General features: G+C 35.6%; 1 protein-coding gene across 12 annotated transcripts in view; it reads right to left on the bottom strand.

Annotated features, from left to right (window-relative positions):
- The window catches only part of IMMP2L (inner mitochondrial membrane peptidase subunit 2), a 1,220,903-nt gene that overhangs the window by 1,158,573 nt on the left and 40,756 nt on the right, over window positions 1–21,574 (bottom strand). For all 12 annotated transcript variants that reach the window (XM_032483681.1, XM_032483675.1, XM_032483685.1 and 9 more), the window contains one exon: window positions 1,382–1,485. In XM_032483681.1, coding sequence (XP_032339572.1) covers window positions 1,382–1,485 — 104 coding nt within the window. The remainder of the gene's footprint in view (window positions 1–1,381; window positions 1,486–21,574) is intronic.

The following is a 21,574-nucleotide window of genomic DNA, read 5'->3' as shown; positions in this document are numbered from 1 at the left end:
CAGCATGTTTCTCATGGGGAAAAAAAAACACTGCACAATTGTCTGCTTACAGTGTGACCTCTTTCACTTGGGTGAGTATCCTCTCCATCACCGACTAAGTGAGGATGCAACCTTGTCAAACCAAAGGCAAAAGAATAATGAGTGCACAACAGGCTAACCCAGCATGGAAAGGTTGTTAAAGAGGTTGCAGAAACAGTAGCCTGAATGACAAAGTAAAAGTATACTCCAGAGAGTAGGTTAATATTAAAGAAAGCACTTAAGAACATGAGAAGCATTTAATCCTCATCCTTGGGGCTCTGCCAAACAAAACTCCACTCAATTTTATTTATTTCATTAGTTACTAACCAGATTTAGTTAATACGTTTTCAAATAAATCTTGGTAGAACAGGCTTGACAGAGACACATTTAGAAAATACCTATTTCCACAAAGCACTAGCCAAAGGTAAGTATGAGCAAGTAGATAACATTTTGCTTTTACCAAATGATTATAAATTATCTCCCAACAAGAAAGAATCATTTCAACTCAAGAATCAGAAATATAAGTTGGAAGTCTTCACCAAACAGTAGGATTTTACTATTAAAACAAATGATAGTACTGCTACATTAATTGCTACCCCAATGCACTAACCAGCATAACAGGAAATCATTTTAGAACATTTTTATAAATAGTAGAAATTAGGCAAGTTCTGTTGCAGTCTTCTCAGTGTGAATCTACTTTTAAAATAAACAAACAAATCTCAAATCTAAACCACTGAAGCATTTACTTGGACTATGTATTATTTCATTTTGTCAATTATGTACACTTTGACGTTCCTTTTCTATATTAAGATTAGAATGAAATTTTTGTTCCTGACCAGTCATAATACTTTAACAGAGAAACAGTGCCACCTTTTGGCCCCAAACACAAGCCTCCAGTCTACTAGTCTTCCAAACTTCCTTCTTTTCAGTTAAATTACTCATAAAAAACAATTGTCACTGAATTTCATGTCACAATTATCATCTTCTGGAAATATTTTGTAGCTACACAAGCTCATTAACCATGAGAGTAATATGATAGTGGCTTCCAAGATGCAAAATTTCAAAATAACCCAAATACCAAATACATGTACTCTAGATCATCAGTACAATAATTTCTAGTCAACATTTCATTAACCACATTTTGCCAAATTCAAGTATGTCAATCAACTGACATATTTTAAGTATAAAAAAATCCTTTTTAATAGCACTGTCACATTTTAAAATTGATTTTTAAATGCATTACATTTTAAATGGACCTATTAATTTAATAATTGACAATATGGTATAAACATTAAATTACTAGTTAACTCAGATTTTTATAAATAATCTATTATACAAGTATTGTAACTTCTGATTTACTTACACTAATGACACAATGTCACCACGTTGTACTTCAAAGTTCCTCACTTTCCAGTGGTTCAAAAGTACCACATCAGATGACTGGCTCCCCCCAGGATTTAAAGATGGCTAAAAAATAAGAAGAAAGAGACACATTTATCATTTGTATTTTTTCAATCTTCATGGTTCCCTGCACTTCATAGCTATAGCGCAGTGCAATAAAACATTTTTAATATAGTAGCTTTCAATAAATTGCTGTTCTAAAATAACTGCAAATGATGAATTTTCAAAAAGGCTCACTGCGATTCTTCACAGGTGAACCAGGAAAAAAAAAGATAATACCAATACTTATTTGAAAGGAAAATGTGTTAGATATTCAAATCTTTACTAAACTCCAATAAAGAGATCTGGAAAGCTTTAAGAAGAATTAAGAGGCGAAGTCAATCAAACCTCCCAACAGAATATTCAGACAAGCTCTAACTCCACAGTAATACACAGCATTGTTCCATCTGGGGAAAAACAGAAATAATCTCAAATCAACCAGTAAAGTAACCATATGAAGAAGTGAAGGGACCAGAAGAAACAGTGATGGGACAATCTTGGAAAACATGGGAATTTCCTACTTTGACCTCTCTTTTCTCTGAAGAGCATGCATCAAGGGTCCTGGTCCCAGTTTAAGCTTAATAAGAAGCCTTCACCCTAGGATTCAGACAAGTCTAGGTATGCTGAGGATGGATGGGGCAGGAACTAAGAAACATTTTGGGTAAGAATTCATCTGAAGGTCAGAAAGCATCTAGGCAGAAAAAAAAAAAAAAATTGATCGGGAAACTATGAAGTCAACATACCTGAGGTGGAAGTGAGGGACAAAAGAGTAAGAAAATCTAGGAGAATATTTTCACCAGTGACTCCCCAAGGCCTCTGAGAAGGTCATGAGGGGAAACAGCAATTTCTGTGGTGGTGGGAAAAGTACCAAACCATAAGTATAGCTCTTCGCTTTTGCAGGTGGTGGCAGCAAGAGGAGACATAGCCACGGCAACCCAGGAGGGACCCAGCAAAGCAGTGGATGCCAGCCAACAGCAGTGGTGACATACTCTTTTTTAAAGATTTCTGGAACTACTTGTGGATTTTCTACAAAGCAAATGTGGGCGAGGCTGTAGAAATTTTGTGTGGGGGCTATTATCATGACCTTACTTTCAATCTCCAGATTTTTTGTGGCCAAGAAATATCTGTCATCCTTGGAGATCTCAAACACTCCTACAGCTTTTACCAGCAACTTTATGTGATAATGCCTGAGTATCTCTAAGTTTAGTTTTGGAGTCACTGCTCATCACTTCACTTGACTACTATAAAATTCACCATGATTAAATGGAATTTGTCATCATTTCCTACCAAAAAAAGTTTTCTTTCTCATTCTCTTACATCCTATTTACCACTTTCCCAGTCAACCAACTTAAAATCTTACTTATCTTTTTACTTCAAATCCAACCAGTCATCCAGCTAAAGGGACTTTTTCCTTCATAATGTCTTTTACTTACGGTCCATCTTTTCCGTATTTCAAGCACCAATCATCATATAATTCATCATATACCTGTACTAATCAGTCTCTCACCTTCAACTCAAAAACCATTCCATTTCTTTCTAGTTATGTGATCTTGAGCAAGTTACTTAACTTTATTTATTATGCTTCAATCTCCTTACTAGTAAAATGGTGATATTTAGTAACTATTCCCTAATTAGTAATTGAATAATAATAGCTAATACTTACCGAGTGCTTACTATGTGCAAGACATTGCTCTAAGGCTTTACAAATATTAACTTACTTGGTAAGATCATGCATTTAAAGTTCTTGACCCATACTTAAACTCTCAAACTTCTATTACTGATATTACAAAATCACAATTTTAATTAGAGGTAGTTTTGTATCTTCCCAGGTTTCTCCCTGGCTTCATCCCTAATATGGAACAGAGTTGATATGGCAGGATAAATCCATGGGGTTTTGTTGGGCCATGGTGCAAGGGAAATGAGTTTTAGCCATCACATAGTTGGGTTAGGCTAAGAGTTAGCCTTCCAATGGGGTTTATTCTCTCTCATCCATATTTCTCATTCATATTCTCTCTCTCTCTCTCTCTTCCTCTCCCTCTCTGTCTTTGATTTCAGCGTTTGCAAGTCCTTTTCCCTTATTTCTTTCTATTTTCCTTCCTATGTAACTGATACAGCAAAGGTAGCCTAGAGAAAGACCACCTGCACCATAAAGAGAAAATCTTCCCACTGCACTTTCACTGGGTCCATTTCTTTTCCTTGTCATCAGAGTAGTGAAGAATAAAAGTGATTTAATTCTTCCAACTGCTCTTTCAGAGTCTCTTTTATTGGTTTTCAAAAGTTGGTGATTACAATTCGTAAGAAATGCACTTTACACTGTACTCAATACACACATGCACAAACACACATCTGAGCAAAATCTCACAAAACAGTAATTACCTTTACTATGTATACCCTGATATTTTTCTATTCTTTCCTAATCTATGTTTTTAAAATTATGTCTATAACCAACCATATTAATTTCCCACCCACTATTACTGGTTTTGTAACCTACTAAGTTGTAATCCATAGTGCTAAAATTATAGCTTTAGATAATTCTTCTCTAACCATTATTCTATGAAGGTTGCTTTTTTTCTGGAATTCTACCTTCAATTCTTTCATCTCTGTCTTTAAATTATTTCCTTAGAAAATCTCATCAGTATTCTCAGTTGCAAATACCACCCATATACCTATGACTCTTAAATGCATAATCCCAAACCACTTCCTCCTCCCCATACTCAATCCATAGTACCTCCTACTACAGCACTTAGCATGCTGTCACATCATTTTTATTTACCTGTCTGCCTCCAGAACTAAGCAGGAAGCACTTTTTATCCATTACTGGGACCCTGGTTAAATTTACACTCTAACCCCGACTGCGTTTTCTGAGATTCTAGCACATAATTCTAACTAGTTGCTGGGCATCTCATCCAGTCAAGTCATTCCCTTACTTAAAATCCTTTACTAGCTTCCCAACACTACCACCATGACTGTCTTCAACATAAAAATCACGACACACATGCTCTGCAGGACCCTACCAATCCCCACTTAATAGTTCTTATTCGTTAAACTCAACCACAAGCAGAGCTCTAGACACGGGTTATTTCCTCACACTCCCAAGGCATCGTATGAGCAAATATTCCTGCTTGAAATGTTTCCCTCTATTTCCACCTTCCCACCATCTGTTAACTCATACTTTCAAAAAACACTTGAATCCCATGAGGCAACCTCACAGGAATCCTTTCTTGTCACTCCTCCCCTCTCCTCCGTATTCCCTCTTCAGTCAGATCAAAACTCCCAAGCTCCCCATCACAACCTGTGATTGTTTCCATGACAGCAGTTTCAAGTACGTATTATAATTATTGAATTGTCTCTCTTTCCAAGAGTATAAGCGTTTTGAGAACAGATTATTTCTTATGCCTGTGTTCTTGACACATGGGCACATAAGTGATTAATAAATTTTAGTGGAAAGAAGAAAAACAAATCAATTAAGGAAATTCTCAAAGACTCCCCAAATTAACATGCCCAAAACAGAGAGCATATTCTAGCCCCAAATTATACTTCTATATTCCCTCCATAGTTAACAGTGTCACCATTTACCCTATCCCCCATACTAGAATACTCTTGAGTCATCCTCAATTTCTAACTCTCTCTTTGAGTCACCTATCATCAGACTTTCCCTCTTCCTAGAATGCCTTTTCCCTAATTGGAAAAATTCTATTTTTCTTTATCTTTCAAAGCCCAGCTCAGATGATGGTGACCTCTCTCTCTGAAGCTTTAAAACAAACAAACAAACAAACACCTGAAGTTCCCTTGTAGAAATTAGGTAATCACATCCTGGTGCTCCATGACTAAGGACAAAAGAATCTTCATAAATTCAAATCCTGACATTTGCATTCATCTTTCTTACAGAATCAATCACCCACCAATTTTTCTAAAATTAATTGTTAGAACCAAAAGGTAATGCACTGCAAACAAAAGATTTATGCAAAAGAAAAAGAAAATCCCAGAAGGAAGCATGTCTAATTTCAAGCAGTAAAATACTAGAATCATCAGTCAATACCTGAAAGATCTTGCTTGATTTTATAAAGGAAACAACAGAGTGTTCTTTTACCTTTCCTTTCCTCCAAAGGGTAAATTAATCATTCTCCCATGTGTGCTCCCTTAGCAATCTGGATAAACTTCAGCAATAGTTCTTAAAACTTTACTATAGGTATCTGCCTATACATATGACTCTTTCACCCAACTGCAAGTTTCTCAATTGCAAGAACCATTATTTTATTTATTTTTGTATGCCCAACCCCAGAACAGTGGCCAGAAAACAGTATTTCTATACTTTAAAGTGTAAAAAATTAAAGGTATCTGAAAACGTATTTAAAAGTTTCCCAAGCAATGTACATTATCTAAACAACGTACATATCTCTTTCAATAAAAATATACTCTCTTTGATGAGTAAGTATAGTAAGAAATCTTTTGTGTTGGATCAAGTAGGCAATTTAAGCAACAGGAATAAAGTTGAACAGTGCTTTAGAAGTATCCATAATGAAATAATGCTAATCACAACAGTATAAAATTTTCTCTTTACAGTTCATTTATAAATATAAATAACATGAATATGAATAACACTTTTCACAAAGAAAAAACCTTCTTTAATTGGGGAATTGTTCCACAGCACTATAAAAACCACAGTTGTTTGTATTTCAATTAAAAATTATTTTAAAAAGAAAATAACACTTTATTTCCTGAGTTTCCTAAAACAACTTTTAATGAGAAAAAGAATTCACTAACTTCAAAATGAAAAATTTGTATACGAAATAAAGAAAACCTCATTTGGATGATGCAATTTTAGAAAAATTAGTAAACCATGTTATGTCTTAGAAATTTTACATCTTGTTTTTCCTTGTGGGAATGGCAGTTTGTATCAGACAGAGCAAACAATCTTTTCAAATCAAATAAGTTATACACATGAAATCTAAATTAAAAGTCATAAACTTTAGGAACCCAATGTATCCAGAGAGTTTATATTTTCTTGTCATGCTGTTAATATTTTAAATCCTAGATTCCCAGAGACTACATCAAAATTATAACCATCTGAAAATAATAAAGTGTTTTGAAATAAGAAACCTCAGAGAATATTTAATCTAGGAGCTTCTACCTGTATCTCAAAATGTGTGACTGTGTCAGATGTCCCTGCTAGCAGTCAAGGAGATTTCCAGGAGTAAGGAGAAAAAACACTGCTAGTCATTGCGATTACTGACAAAGAAGTAAATAAACTCAACAGCTGCTCTGTCCTTCTTTTCTTCAATGATTTGCATTCTCACACTCAGTCTATTCCTTGGCTTCTACCATGGAGTACTAGGGTTAAAAATCAAACAACTTAGAGAAGCCCTTTGGATAGCCTTTGATCTAGAGAAAACTTCAAATCCTGGCTCCATTTCCTTACTAGCCAGATTACCTTACACAAATTATTTAACCTTTCTAAACCTCATTTCCACATCTTTAAAGTATAGACTGCAGTACCACCTACCTCAAAGGGTTGCTATAAGAATTAAATGAGGGAGTGGGAAGGGATAAATTTGGGCATTCAAGATTTGCAAATGTTAGCCACTATATATAAAAATAGATTTAAGAAAAAACAAGTTTCTTCTGTATAGCACAGGGAACTATATTCAATACCTTATAATAACATTTAATGAAAAAGAATATGAAAACAAATATATGTATATATATGCATGACTGGGACATTGTGCTGTACACCAGAAATTGACACATTGTAACTGACTGTACTTCAAATAAAAAATAAAAAGAATTAAATGACAGGATCCAGGAAATATTCTTAACAGTACAAGACACCAGTCAACAAATAATATGATAATGATGACAACAGAACAAAGCAAAACAAAATCAAAGTCACAGTATTGTTCCCACAAGATTCAAGATAAGATTAAGCCTTTACAAACTGTCCTGAATGTTAATCCTGTTAAATACAGGCATACCTCCTTTACTGTGCTTCACAGATGTTGCACTGTTTACAAATTAAAGGTTTCTGTCAACCCGGCGTCAAGCAACTCTACCAGCTCTATTTTTCCAATAGCATATACTCGCTTTGTGCCCCTGTGCTCTATGTTTTCGTAAGTCTAGTAATATTTCAAACATTTTCATTATTATTATATTTGTTATGGTGATCTGTTATCAGTAATCTTTGAAGTTATTGTAACTGGGGGCACCACACACTGTGCCCATACAAGATAGCAAATTTAATCAATAAGCATTGTGTGTGTTCTGACTGCTCCATCCACTGGCCATTCCCCCAGCTCTCTGACCTCCCAATTCCCTGAGACATAACAACATTGAAGTTAGGTCAATGAATAACCCTCCAATGGCCTTTAAGCGTTCAAGTGAAAGTAAGAGTCACAAGTTTCTCTTGTGACTAGAAATGATTAAGTTTAGTGAGGAAGGCATATGGGAAGCCAAGAATTTCTGAAAGATAGGCCTCTTAGGCCGGTTAGCCAAATTGTGAATGCAAAGGAAAAGTTCTTGACAGAAATTAAAAGTGCTACTCCAGTGAACACATAGATGATAAGAAAGTGAAACAGCCTCATTGCTGATGTGGATAAAGTTTTAGTGGTCTAGATAAAAGATCAAACCAGCCACAACATTCCCTTAAGCCAAAGACAGATCCAGAGCAAAGCTCTAACTCCCTTCAATACTATGAAGGCTGAGAGAGGAGAAGCTGCTGCAGAAGAAAAGTTTGAAGCTAGTAGAGGCTGGTTCATGGGGTTTAAGGAAAGAAGCTGTCTCTCTAACATCAGAGTGCAAGGTGAAGCAGCAAGTGCTGATGTAGAAACTGCAGCAAGTTATCCAGGAGATCTAGCTAAAATTATCCATGAAGGTGGCCACACTAAGCAGCAGATTTTCAATGTAGATGAAACAGCCCTTTATTGGAAGAAGATGCCATCTAGGAATTTCATAACTAGCGAGGACAAGTCAATGTCTGACTTCAAAACTTCAAAGGTCAGGCTGACTCTCCTGCTAGGGGCTAATGCAGCTGGTGACTTGAAGTTGAAGCCAGTGTTCATTTACCACTCTGAAAATTGTATGATCTTTAAGGATTATGCCAAATCTATTCTACCTCTGCTCTACAAATGGAACAACAAAGCCTGGATGACAGCATATCTGTTTTCAAAATGGATTCCTGAATATTTTAAGGTCTATGGAGATCTACTGCTCAGGGGGGAAAAAAAAATCCTTTCCAAATATTACTGCTCACTGACAATGTACCTGGTCACCTAAGATCTCTGATGGAGATAGACAACAAAACTAAGGTTGTTTTCATGCCTGCTAATACAACACCCATTCTGCAGCCCATGGATCAAGGAGTCATTTCAACTTTCAAGCCTTATTTCTTAAGAGTTACATTTTATGAAGCTATAGATACCATAGATAATGATTTCTTTGATTGATTTGGGCAATGTAAACTGAAACTTTCTAGAATTAATTCACTATTCTAGATGCCATTAAGAATATTTGTAATTCATAGGAGGAGGTCAAAATGTCAACATTAACAGGAGCTTGGAAGAAGTTGATTCCAACCCTCATGGATGAGTTTGAGGGGTTTAAGACTTCAGTGGAAGAATTAACGGCAGATGTGATAGAAATTGCAAAAGAACGAGCATTAGAAGTAGAGCCTGAAGATGTGACTGAATTAATGCAACCTCGTGATAAAACTTGAGTGAATGAGGAGTTGCTTATTACTGATGAGCGAAGAAAGTGGTTCATGGAGGTGGAACCTACTCCTGCTGGAAATGATGTGAAGACTGTTGAACTGACAACAGAGGATTCAGAATATTCCATAAACTTAGTTGATACAGTAGTGCAGGGTTTCAGAGTACTGACTCCAATTTTGAATGAAGTTCTACCGTGGGTAAAATGCCATCAAACAACCCTGCAAGCTCCAGAGATATCGTTCATGAAAGAGTCAACTGATGCAGCAAACTTCATTTTTGCCTCATTTGAAGAAATTGCCACAGCCACCTCAACCTTCAGCAGCCACCACCCTGATCAGTCAGCAGCCATCAACAATGAGGCACAGTCCTACACCAGCAAGAAGATTATGACTCACTGAAGGCCCAGAAGCTGGTTAGCATCTTTTAGCAATAGTATTTTTCAATTAAGGTATGTACATTGTTATTTTTAGACACAGTGCTATTGCACTTAATAGACTACAGTATAGTGTAAACATAACTTTTATATGCACTGGGAAGCAAAAAAATTCATGTGACATTATTGCAATATTCACTATATTGTGGTGGTGTGAAACCGAACTCACAATACCTCCAAGATATGCCTATACTAAACTGGAAGTCTTCAGGTTGAAAATTCTGCCCCTCCATTTCTTAATTCTTGGTGCACTGTTTCATTTCATCTAAAAAAGTAAAGTAAGCATACTTTTATTTTGAATCTCAATAGTGCTGCCTCTAGGAATTAATACAATTTTTTAATGTGGACAACTACTTAGTTAAAAATATCTTCCACAGAAACATCACTCTCATTATCTTTTTAATAATCATTTTTAAAACATAAACACATATACATACATATATAAAGTTATACTTTAAAAATCTAAGTTCTTAGCTCTCGTAGATGAGATTATGATTTTCTCTTTTGTTTTGGGTTTTGTTTTTTTTTTTTTTTTTTGGAACAATTTTAAGTTACATTAAAAAGAGGTTAGATGCTTTGCTCTGACCTAAGTACTACATCATTCCCTCTAAGAAAGACAGTGTAAGTAAGCAGATTTCAACAGATATTTTATAAGCTATACGAAAGCTTGAAATAGCAGATATCAAACCTGCTTTTGAAACACATATGACACACAAGTTGAGCTTTAACATCCTTTCTGATCAAAGAAAATCCTATGCTGAAGGATTTTTATTCCTCCTACAAACAAATATTGTTGTCAACATATCCAAATTCTCAGTTTGTGTCTAAGCTCAAATTATATGACAGTTTGGGGGAAATCTATGTCTTAATTTAGGAAAATAAAACTCCTCTAGAGAATTAAACAGACACATGATAGATTTCTCACCTTGTAAGATTTAGCCACAGCCATCCATCAGTAAATAATATTGTTCTGGTTTTGTTTTTTCCTATAAATTTCTTATTTATTTATTTTCTCATTCACTTTTTAATTAAAAAAAAAAGTCTACCACCACAATTCACTATCTATAATCTACCAACAAAGTGTGGTTTTAACCTCACTTCTTTGGGAGCACTGTTGTCAACCTTTTCAGACCTATAAAGAACAACACTCACCCTGACTGTATGCAATCTAAAATGTTTAAATAGTAAATTTTGTGCTTTTCAATGAGATGGTCCCCAGTTGCAGTCATTAGGAACCAGCAGTAGCCCTGGAGACTTCTTTTGAGGAACCATTATTTCAGAGAAATGATTAGTGTTGGGGTGGGAAGGAGAACTATTAGTTAAAGTAAGAGAAGCAACTGAAATAGCACTTTGTTTTAAATATTTTACACTGCAGCACTGTCCAGGAAGCATGAAGAAGAGTTAAAATAAATGTATATTCTGATTATACGATGATTATTAGATACCATACCTTTGAAAGAACATGCATAAAATGGTCTAAAATGCCATCTTCTTTCTTTTACTATTTAGGGGTCTCTGTTGTTTGCATGGCTTCCAGATTTCTCAGATTTGTCTTACTAGTCATGCATAATAAAATGGACTACACTGTACCCAAGTCTGCATGAAGCTTTAAGTTAGAAGGGGAGCATTCTCTCCAGGTGAAGGGTACTTATTACCCATACCCCTTAATTCTTGCACCCCTATAATGACCATTCATCTAATTCAAACATTATTCAAACTTTTGGCCTCAGGGCCCTTAACCTGAAAAGGTGATTAAAAAACCTACAGAGTCACACATACATGATCCTTGAGTGCTAAAAGGAAGAAATTCAAATCATAAAGCATCTTATCAAATTTGTAAGTCCTGATTACAGCTGACACATAAAGTATAGAATAATGAGCTCTTCCTACCTGCCCCAGCTTCGAGAGGCTCCCCACAGGAGCATCTCATGATATCATGAAGTCTCCACTGGAAAGCCCCTTCATAGAGTCATGTTAGAGCTCTGGCCTAGACTGGTCACCCCATCTTGACCAGATAGATGGTCCTGACAGCCTACTCACATGGATAGGTCCCACATGAGCTGAAGCAGAGATATATTTTTATTCGTCTAACTTAAAAGACAACAGAGAAAAAAAAGATATCTTTATTAAGAGGTGAATTTATAAAAGTTCATTCATGCTTTCTTTTATTCATTCATTCCTTTGTCATTGAAAAACTACCAAATTCCAACTCTGTCAGGCACTGTGCAACCCAGTGGGGTTCCTCACCCTTGAAAATCCAGATGTGAATCAAATCACATTTTATTCAGAGATTTCAGAGCCTTTTAAAACTTTGTACGAATCTCATCTCTTTATTTATAGTCCTATGGTTATTCAGCATTCCCCACTTTAAATTGAGGTGAGTATTTTCCTCTTCCTTTTGGTTATTTCTGCATGAAATTATATTCACATAAAAATAACTTGTATTTCTGTAGATACAAAATTTCTTACTTTTTCTTTAAAAAGCAAGCCTTTAAAGCTATATTCATAAAATTTTTAAATGGACATATACCATTTTAATTTAACTTAGAAGTATAGTGAATTGTTAATTTTTCAGTCTCCTAATCTTTGATCATATTCCCTATGCACAGGGAGGGACACATCAAAGTTTTAAGGGCACTCTCATGTATCATTTGTACAAATCAAAATCTTTAGAAACTGTCTGAAAAGTAATTTGCCAAAATGTATCTAAAGTCTTTAAAGTGGTCTTATCATTAGGCCTGGAAATGTCATATTTAGAAAGCAATCCAGAGGAAACAGTCAAAATATGTACAAGGATGTTCACAATATATAACTTTTAATAGGTAAATAACTGAGCCAACATAAATACCAATAATAGAAAACTGTTTAAATTAGCAATGGTTAAACAGTACAATATATGGACTGTAAAAGCCATTAAAAATCACATTGCAGAGAAATATTTAAGGATATTTGGACATGTTTGTCAAAATAAATTAGGTAAAAGTGTGATAAACTGAAAAAAGCCAAATTGATGTCATCCAATTTAGACAGAGAAGGGAGGAAGGGAGAGAGGGAGGGGTACAGAAAAGGAAAGAAGGAAGGAAAACCACAAAAAAGGATGAGAAGAATTTATAATGGTTTAGAAATGTAACTTTGAAGTCGAAAGCCTGGGCTTAAATCTATCTACACTTCAACAAATTAATCTCTCTGCTCCTGTTTCTTCATCTGTAAAATGGGTTAGTAAAAGTACCTTCATCATAGGGTTTCACGGGATATTAAATAAATTATTATATTTAAAGTGAATACCACAATGCCTACAACACATTGATCATTCAATACTTTTAAACTATTATTATTATGCAATAACATCTTAAAAGTAATTAATTCTGGAAGGTGGTATGGATTATTTTTATTTTGTGTATTTTTCTATATCTTCCAAGTTTTTTCCAATCAAAATCCAATGCTTTAGAATAAAAACAAAGCAACCAATTTTTATAGGAAAAAAGAATCTGAATTTTATCTTTTTATTACAATTATTTTTGAAGTCTGCTTTCTTCTTTAACAATTTCTTTAGTGTTTAACCATCTCCTTTATTCAAATCACTCTTAACTAGACTGCAAGGTTAATATCAGCAAACTTTCTGGTTCAATGTAATAATGCAATAATTGTAAAACACTACCATTAAATATGTGTATGGTATTTCCCTGCTAATAGAACAGATATTGAGATAGCCATTCAAATTAATAGTTCTAAATAATCATGACAAGAAATAGATGATGTATTAATTAATTAAATATTAAATTGATATAAATAAACATACATATTAACAAGAAGACAGAATAATATAGGAAAGATAGGCCAGCTACATGGATACGTATGTACTGACACCAAGATACATTTATATACTAATGAATCTGTAAGTTCCTCATAAAACTGAATGAGGCTTTCTTATTCACTGGTACTTCTTTCTCCACTGCACTGTCCAAAAGAAACCACTATTCTCTGATGTGTCCTCCTGCCCTGAAGAAAAGTTCATAGTAAGGTATATAGCAACAGAAAGAAGTTGGTTCAACAAATAAAAAAGGTTTTTAGGAGGCTGCGTGGATGATCTCTCCAGGTGTACATAACTCCAAAGAGGCCAAACTCCCAAACAGGTACAGTGCATAGTAATCTATTCACTTCACTTGTGCAATATCTTAACAAATCTGTGAATGAAGAGAAGACCATGGATTTTAGATCCTTCAGCTCTTCATCGCTGAACTTGCTACTGAATCATATAAAAAAAATCAGCCCCCATTCTAGCAGTAAAACTGGTTATTAACAGAAACTTTGGTCCACAGGATCCCGAATTACATGACTTAAAGGATTCAACCATGTAGGAAACAAAGAGCCTATTGAAAGGAATCAAAAAGCACTGCGGCAGATGAAAGGGATGAAAGCATACAGTCCTTATATTACTCATCTACTGCTGCAAAACAAACTACTCCAAAACTTAAAAGAAAAATCAATTACATGCTCTTGATTCTGCACTTAGGCCACGCTTAGTCAGATGGTTAGTCAGCTAGTCTGACCTGAGATCATTCAGGCGACTACAATCATAGACAGTGATGGTCCCAGAGGACAAGCTCCACTGTGCAGGGATCTAATAAGACTCTGGTTACATGTTTGCTGTATTTCCACTGGCCAAAAGGAGTTACATGGCCAAGCCAAGGGTCAGGGTAGGGGACTACACAAGAGCTTGAGACCCAAGAGGCAAGACTCATGGGAGTTGGGAGGAGAGGAGGGGATGTTAATGTAACAATCTACCAAAGTTCTGCCCTCTTCCCAGTGAATTATATCCCTCCCACATGCAAATGGATGTCACCCTTCCCAGGAACCCCAAAGTCTCCTCTGACTTTTGCAAAAGGATCAAAGTCTACTACCTCTTATATGCATCAGTTCCAAATATGGATGATGATCCTAGGGTACAATGTGAAGGCAGCTCATCTTGAATCAGAAGTTTATGAAGCAAAAAGACAAATTATCTGTCCCCCAAACATACAACATACAATGGAAAGACAGGGGCAGGATAACTACAATAGATTTTTAAAAAAGGAATAGAAGAAACACAAAAGTCACTTGTCCATAGCAAGTCTAAAATCCAGCATCAGATACTGTCACAGCCTCCTACCCCAGGGACAGAAATGTTCTTTTATTAAGGGCCCATTTCTGTTCCCTGGAATGGTTTCCTACTCTATTGTTCTCCTTGGCTCTTTGCTCTGTCCTTTGGGCTTTTGGGTTCTTTTTAAACAGAAATGCTCCTATTCATAGTAAATTGGGGCCCAGAGGCCACTTTTCAAAAAACTGACCATCCCTTTTACTATAAGCCAATTCTAATCACTTAAAACTTCGAAGATTTCCTATTCATCAAATTTAGCTTAGGTTCATTCCATTCTCCCTGAAACTATACCTGTAACTGTTTCTAACTAGATCTTTCTCTAATTTGGAGGTGTTAGGCTGGTAGTGTACAAAACCCTTAAATTCTTATGATCTTATCATCTCTTCCATCTAGCTAAAAGAATCTATCTTAAATCTTCCTAAGGTTTCAATAAAAAGTATTTGATATTGTGAATGAAAAATATCACCAGCCATATCAGCAAGCAAATGACGCTGTGGACATCAAGCCATCAGCTGCTACTGCCACCCCCAACAGTAAGCAGAGGGAACTCAGGATGTGGACAAACAGGCAGCCCAGCCTCTGCTGCCACCCCTAGCAGTGCCCCCTAAAGGAATTCAGGATGTGGAAGAACAGGTCCTAGATGGCTAGGTGCACATCAAAGGAATGATTTCAATAAGCTCAGCTTTGCACCTTCCCATACATAGAAAAGTGCTAAATTCCTTAACTTGAGATATCTGGTTTTCTTTAATTAACAATAATTTTTTGATGTCCCAACTACCTGGTCTTTGTTGCAAAAACTTCTTTATAACCTGGCTTCTCCCTTGCCTAGGTGGAACAGTCTCTTAGATTTGAGAGGCTGCCTCCCAGGCTCGAATACTCAGAAAGTCCACAAAATAAAACATAACTCTCAACTTATAGGTTATGAATTTTATTTCAATCAACAATATCTAGCCCAGACCACTTCTTACTTCGAGAATCTCTTGCCTGCCAGAGACTACTAAAGAAACAGAAATTTTCCAACACAGAAATTCCTGGACACCTGTATTTCCTCTCATTTCTGCTTTAAGTTCATTCTCTCTTCCCATACCCTGCACAAAGCTATCAGAAGCAAACTGCCAATTTCAATATTCTGCCTGGATCCTCAACCAGATCCATAAATTCAGTACATACATTCTATATTCTAAGTCCCTGCAAGTGACAGTTTTAAAAATTGTTTCAATACCATAAAAACAAGACACCATCATTCCAATGCCCAATAACAGTTTCCTCACCCCTTTCCAGCTCCCAGTAACAGTTGTTTGTCAGTTTTCAAGCCCTTGCCAAAAATCCCTTTACCATTTTTCTAGCTCCCAACTGCTATGTATTTGAGGATTTTGTTACAGCAGCACCATAACCAATGCTACGTATTTGAGGGTTTTGTTATGGCAGCACCTCATTAATAATACCAATTTTTGCTTCAGTTACCTATTGCTGCATAACAAACCATTCTAAAACTGTGTCTTAAAAGAACAACCATTTATTTGATCACGATCCTGCATTCTGGGCTCTGCTCAGTGGGGCAGATCTTCTGCAGGTCTCTCCTGTGGCGCCGCATGTAGCTACAATCATCTGGGGCTCAAATGGGGTTGGAAAGTCCAAGATGGTGCTACTCACATGTCAGACATTTAACTGGGGGTTACTGGCCAGAATGTCTCATTTGTCCTCCACTCTCCCCTCTAGCAGGATAGCCTGTGTTTCTTGCATGTTCCCAGTTCACAAGTGCTCACCAAGTTTCCATTTGAGTACCATCTGCTGATGCCCATGGCTAAAGCAAGTCACACGGCCAGATTCAATGTAGGAGGAAATCATACAAATCAATGAGGAGCCATTACTGTAAAAATCAACAAGTCCCCCATTCTAAGTGCCATTCTCTTAGCTGACACTCTGTGCTTCCTGTTGGTCATTTTTAAAACTACAGAAATGAAAGATGGTTTATATTGAAAATTTTAAAAAGAACGAAAAAAGAAAAAGGAAAGGGAAGGGGAAGGAAGGAAGGAAGGAAACATTAACTGGTAAAGTAAATAAACTAAACATATCAAAAAAAATTAAAAGATAAGTAAACATTCTTAAAGCTACAAAGCACAGAACACACATTTTAAAAGTTGTAATAAAATAGAAAGATAATATGAAATTAAAATTATTAAAAAAGAAATAAAAACAAAGTTTATAAATCAGTAAGAAAAATCAAAAAAATTATAAATTTATATAACAACTGGTATGAGATTTGAAACAAGATAATAAGCTAAAACTAGCATAAACATATGGTGAATGACAAGAGAAAAAAGGATGGGGAATAAAAAGTGTATTTTTAAAAGATACTAAAAGCTAGAATTCAAAAGCTTATTAGGAAACCAAGGCAATCAGGATTTTTCAAGCAAAAGCAGCTCCCATGTTTGGCAAACCTCCCAACAATTTGCCCTACACAAGAGCTGCAGCTCTCTACAAAAAAAGGTTCTCAAGCTTGAGTATTTACAGAGCTTGTCACAAAGCAGTTTGTAAGGTCCCAGCAATGATTCTAATTTCATATCTCTGAAATGGGGCTCAGGTACCCCAGGTAGTGTTAAGGAAAAAAGTCCAAGGACCACACTAACTGCAAAAGGGCTTTCTAAGACCAAAGGCCTCCTTATCCTTCACATTCCCTGCTTGAAGCCCTTATGACAAGCTCACATTTAAAATTTCAGAATCAAGAGTTAACATGCTCCACTCCCTTAGTTACAGCTTAATTTGAGCAGCTTCCCCCTTTTGAGCCTCCCTCCAGCAATAAAGCAGCATTTTTCACATCTTGGGTCATGACCAATGAGTGAGTTATAGAATCAGTTTAATGGGTTGCGACCAGAATAGAAAATATCAGAGAGCATCAAACATAATGATGGGAATTATGGTTCAAGTAGTGTTTACACGAAACTTTCGTTTCAGTCATGTGTCTGTGTGTACAACAAAAAACTATATTATTTAATATGAGTCATGGGCAAAAAGGTTTGAAAATTTCTGCTATAAAGAATATGATGGATTCATCAAGGAGTTAAAAGTTTTTCAGGTGAAAAGTGCAGAAACATCCTCAAAGTCAAAGGGAAAATTTTTTAATGATGATAATTTCATTTTATCATATTTCTGTAAGGTTTAATTATTCAGGCACTTCAATGCTCCAAAGAACAAATTTAATATGCATTTATTCAGCATCCCCCCTGAACAGGTAGGTGAGAGGAAGATGATGCATTTCTTTTAGAAGCTTACAAAGTAGCTAGTATTAATCCATAGTTAAGATGATTAGAGAATAATACAAAAAAATTTATAATCATAAGTTAAATATTCAGTGCTGTAGAATTTCAAATAAGTGAATGATGGAATTAGGGAAAGTTGTTTGAAGAAGATAGAACTTGAGTTTAGCCTTAAGGGGAGTGTAAAATAAGAAAAAGCAGAGAGAAAAATGCATAGTTATAAGTCTTGTTATATAACCGAATCAGGCTAACTTCCTATAAAAAGAATCCCAAAAGCTCAGTGTATAGCACAATAGTGAGTGATTTGCCACACCCAGTCATTAAGAAACCCAGATTCTTTCTATCTTGTAGATCCACCATCTCCTGGGGCCTCCAAGTCCTCAGCTGGATCCTCCGCATCCAGCCAGCAGAGAGAAGAGAGAGCATGGATCACAAAGAAGGCTTTTATGGGTCAGGCTGGAAATGACACCTCACTTTTCTGGCCTTTTTTCATTGGTCAGAACTCAGTCATATTTGACTACTAGGAAAGGAAAAAAATATAGCCTAGGACCAAAATGGCATACCTCCATACATCACTAGTCCTCTCTCTCACAACTAAAACATCCCAAACATAATTCACAAATATAGGAAGACTCTGAAAGGCAGAAAGAAGATAGACTGGAAGTGAGGGACCTTAGGACTTGAGAAATGACACAGTGGTGAATTCCCTGGATTTTCCTTTTGCTTACTATATATCCTAGATGAGGTGCTGGAGAAGAAGCCTGCAACCAGGAACCACCACCAACAGGCTAGATAGAAAAAGCCTGAAGAAGAGACTACTTTCTAGCCAAAAGACCGGGAAAAGGAATTGCCAACTGGAACAAAAAAAATCATTTTTTTATAATGCATGTGCTAATCCAACCAAACACCAAGTGAAAAACTGGCCCAAAACCATCACATTAGCGGGCTGAACAGGGAGCGGGACCTCTAACCTCACCAGCAGCAGTGAGACTGGGTGTGATCACATGGTCCTTTCACTTCCCCGACCTAGCAAGAAAGAGGCAAAATAAGAGTACGGGCAGTGCTAGTCAGCATACTTTCTCTCACCCCATGTTCATTTGGCAATTTCTTTAAAAATTAAACATAAATGTACCATACAACTTAGCAAGTCCACTTCTGGGTATCTGCCCAAGAGAAATGAAAACATATCTACACAGAGACCTGTACACAAATGTCCACAGCAGCATTATTCATAATAATGAAAATGTAGAAACAACCTAAATGTTCATCAACTGGTAAACAGAGAAACACGATGTGGTATATCCATGTGATGAAATACTACTCAGCAATAAAACTGTATGAACTATTGATATATGTACAATGTAGATAAACCTCAAAACAGTTTCTAGTAAGTAAAAGAAGCCAGACACAGAAGACCACATGTTTTTCAGTCTACTTACAGGAAATGTCCAGAAAAGGTAAATCTATAAAGCAGATTAGTGGTTGTAAGGCAAGGTAGGAGCAAGAATGAAATTCACACAGGCATGAGGGATCTTGGAAACATTCTAAAAAGTGATGATTGTACAACTCCATAAAATTTATTAAAAATCATTAAATTATTCAGAATGGATAAATTCAATGGTATATAAATTATACCTCAATAAACCTGTTTTTAAAAAAGTAGAATAGTATATGAACTATCATATTATCCATCACCTAGATTCAAAAGTTATGAACTCATGGCCAATTCTGTTTCATCTGTAACCCCAATCCACTTTTCCTCCTCCCATACTCAGCTAATATATATATAGACAGAGATATATAGATATACAGATATTTCATTGCAAACTGTGTAAGATTCATAGTATAGAAGATTTTAATCTAACCATAATACCACTATATTATATATATATAAAATAAGGACTTTTTAACATAACCACTTTTATGTCTTAAAAATATATTAAAGAACAAATGAATAAAAATGGTATTTCATTTGAACATTTTAAATAATCTTTTGTTGCTTTCTCTTACTTTCAGTCTCCTTTTTTATGTCTTGAAACCTATTGATAGTTCTAATACCTAAAAGCTTTAAGGTCTGATTCTACTAAAGGTTGTTACTCTCACTTACAGCACTCATTTCCTTGTGTGAAAATTTGTACTGTGAGATCATGTTGATCAAACTCTGCAGTTGCCCAGAATTAGTGATAGCTTCTGCCAGGTACCTGAGGCCGCTCAAAACCTCAGCTTACTGTAAATTAATATCTCTGTTTAGGTGAATGTGAATTTTCACATTCAGTTATAGCAAATGTGAATTTAAACCTAAATCCCACATTAGGGATTTTCCCCTGTGCTCAGAGCCTAGAAAATTTTTCTTACAGAACAGATTTTGGTTTTAGTTTATCCATTCCCCAAAGATGTGTCTCTTCCATGGTCCTGAATTTATTCAGATTTCTGTTCCAACTCCCTACCTTGTATGAGTCCAAGGCCTTGTCTTTTGATCCCCATTTGGCCATTAAAACCAAAAACTAAGTTACCAGGAACTGACAAATGTCCAGAGGACAGCTGCTTATTTCAATCCATAGTTACTACTCCGGAAATGTATTCCTCCTTACTTGTGGTCTCTGATCATTTCCCTTACCTCCCTGTAAGGCCACTATGCATTTTTTAAGATTTCTAATATTTTATTTATACTTTTTTATGAGTCTTGCATTGGGAATATATGCAAGATGTTTACTCTGCCATATTTCCCGAAACTGAAGTCTAATTCCTTCTCAGAAAATACATAATCTTCAGTATAGAATAGGGTATCTTCCATCAACCTGAGTTTCAAAGTTTAAACTCCTTCATCTCCCACTTATAAGCTTAATTTCTATCTTTGTTAAATGCCAAATGTACTATAAAACCATCCCCAAATTAAATAACTTGCTAATTACATCATTCAATAAACCAAAATAAAATGGAACAAAATACCTCTGTGAGCAGGAATGTTTTCAGGAGGTATTACAGCACAGTGATAAAGCACAACTTTTATTGGTTATTATTTAGTAAAATGGAAAGCATTATCAGAGTTGGTTCAGGCCACTTCTAAAACTTAATGTCTATGTGAGCTTAGGTAAATCATCTCAAATATCCAGCCTCAATTTTTTCAAATGTAAAGTTTAGAATGTGATTCAATATCTCTTAATGTAACAAAAGTTCTATGCATATGAATCTGAATTAAGTATTAAATTTAAAGTCTGTAAAATAAAAGCATAAATAAACCAATCAGCAAGCATCGTGACTCAGCAGAATATACAGAAGTTAAAAGGGCATGATATTTACAACCTCCTCTCAACTGGTTCAGTAACGTTTGTGGGTATATATACTCACACGTACATATGCATGTGTGTGCATACATACACAGAAGCATATATATTATACATTATACATCATATATATGTTATATATGGAGGAGGGAGTGGGAAAGAAAAAGAGGAAGAGAATAAAATAAATGTGGCAAAATATTGAAACCTGCTGAATCTGAGTAGAGAACACATGGCAGTTCTTTGTGCTACTCTTATACCATCTCTGTAAGTCTAAAATTACCTCAACATTAAAAAAAAGAGAG

Source organism: Camelus ferus, chromosome 7 (genome assembly GCF_009834535.1).
Source record: "Camelus ferus isolate YT-003-E chromosome 7, BCGSAC_Cfer_1.0, whole genome shotgun sequence".
NCBI lineage: Eukaryota > Metazoa > Chordata > Mammalia > Artiodactyla > Camelidae > Camelus > Camelus ferus.
Note: the sequence above shows the minus strand (reverse complement) of the source record. Positions and strands in the feature narration are given on the sequence as shown.